The 1,892-nt window shown below is 23.4% G+C and overlaps 1 protein-coding gene across 1 annotated transcript; it reads left to right on the top strand.

Moving 5' to 3' along the window:
* Positions 1–787: 787 nt before the first annotated feature.
* On the top strand, positions 788–1,321 carry OCT59_003690 (uncharacterized protein; the record flags this gene model as incomplete). The annotated part of the gene is made up of 1 exon (XM_025315311.2): positions 788–1,321. One exon carries the CDS (start codon positions 788–790, stop codon positions 1,151–1,153), a length of 366 nt encoding a protein of 121 aa, XP_025183081.1. The 3' UTR covers positions 1,154–1,321.
* Positions 1,322–1,892: the final 571 nt, after the last annotated feature.

Raw genomic sequence — 1,892 nt, 5'->3', positions numbered from 1 at the left:
TAATATAATGATGTAAGTGTTAAATACGAAATCATGTTAATATGTAAAATATTTATAGAATATATTATATAAAAATGGGATATGTTTGCCTGAATCAAGTTTGTGATAAATAAATCATAATTGTTTTTATTTTGTCTCAGAAAGGCCAAAATATATTTTTTGAATTTAGGTGTTGAGAATATTATATGATTATTTTGATTTTATTTAATAAAATATTTTTAAAGTTGAATAAGGAATGAAAATTTAATTAAAATTCGGTCATAAAAGAATAAAAATGTTTTTTTTAAAAGAAAAAGAGATTGTAGATCGACTATCCATCTTGTCTATTATTATAAATAAATTTGGTCTAAGCCACGAGAATTGAGATTTTACTGCGGAGACAATTTAACGATAAGTGGACGCTTAATGATAATATAATTTCGTTGTTATTTATCAACATATTAGAAATAAATATAGGATTAAAATTATGTACGTAAGTTTAAACATATTGAAATGGTTAATAAAAATTTTTTATCAATATTTTTGTTATTTGTAGGAAATAATTTTTTTTTTTGTTATTTGTCAATATAAAAGGATAAAAATTTTAAGATTTTCAAAGTTACAATTTTTACTTGTTCTTTGAATTTGGATCATCAATTTCACTTGAGTAACCTGAGTAACCAAGGTGAAACACTTTTCTGTGTAACTCACACATAATATAAAGGATTAACAATAGGAATTTTTAGTCCGTACGTGCACAATAATTTATTTTCCTTCAAGAAATTTTAACATTTTTTTTTAAAAAAATATGTCGCAAGAAAAGAATATAATTTCAACTTCTGCAACTTCTGCAGTCGAACTAGCTAATAATAAACATAAAATTATTTATAAGAATATTCAAACAGTAAATCATCCAATTAAATTCTCATTCAACAGTTTCGGTCCAAAACTTACATTTTCAAGGTCAAGATTTGCTTGTTTTGTTTTTAAAAGAGAATATGAAGCACTTCATAAACATGCCTTTCTTAAATCAACTATTTCCAAGCTTGCAACTGAAAAGTGGAATGAATTATCTGATGATGCTAGAAGAGTATATTTGAATTTTAGTAGTGATGCTATTGAATATAATTCTTATAAAACTAGGTCTCCTACTTACCAATTAATTAAATTTTAAATTATTTTATTATATAATTTATCATGTTTTTAAGTAATTTTATTCTTTGTTTAACATTTTATAATAATTAATAACGCTAATTATGTAGCAGTATGTACGGACTACAGACCAAATTATATTATTTAATAAAAAAATTTAATATACATTTTTATTATTTGTGATTTCTCTAAATTAAGTAAAAAATGATTTTTTAATAACTCTGGAAATAATTAAGAAAATTATATATATTTTTTTGTTTGTAAGTTTTATGTTAAATTTCTATTAACATATTATGGATTTTTATAAATACTTTTAATTTTACTTTCATCAAAGTAAATACATTTTTGGAAAATGGTGCCAAGATTTTCTGCGGTTAAGCATTATTTCTGGTATATTACAAATAACCATTTTTACAACCTACAACCTATGGAATAAGTTGATTTAAACACGTGAATAACAACATTGCATAATCATGTGATTTTTCATGTGATTTTCATTATAAAAATAAAACGACTCCTCGTCGATCAAACGTTGTGTAATACAAGTTCTCTTTTTGTTCTTAAAGAAAAAATATTACTTTTGCAAGAAAAAAGTCATGTCTTTTGATTATTCTCAGGAAGTTACTAAAGATTATGAAAAATTACTTGAATCGGATGAAGAATATAATGTTATTATCTATGCCGGTGAAGGTGAAGAAGTAAAAGAAATACATGCACATTCAAATATTTTACGTATCAGGTCTCAATATTTTCGAACGGCA

Source organism: Rhizophagus irregularis, chromosome 12 (assembly GCF_026210795.1).
Source record: "Rhizophagus irregularis chromosome 12, complete sequence".
In the NCBI taxonomy this organism is placed as follows: domain Eukaryota; kingdom Fungi; phylum Glomeromycota; class Glomeromycetes; order Glomerales; family Glomeraceae; genus Rhizophagus; species Rhizophagus irregularis.
Note: the sequence above shows the minus strand (reverse complement) of the source record. Positions and strands in the feature narration are given on the sequence as shown.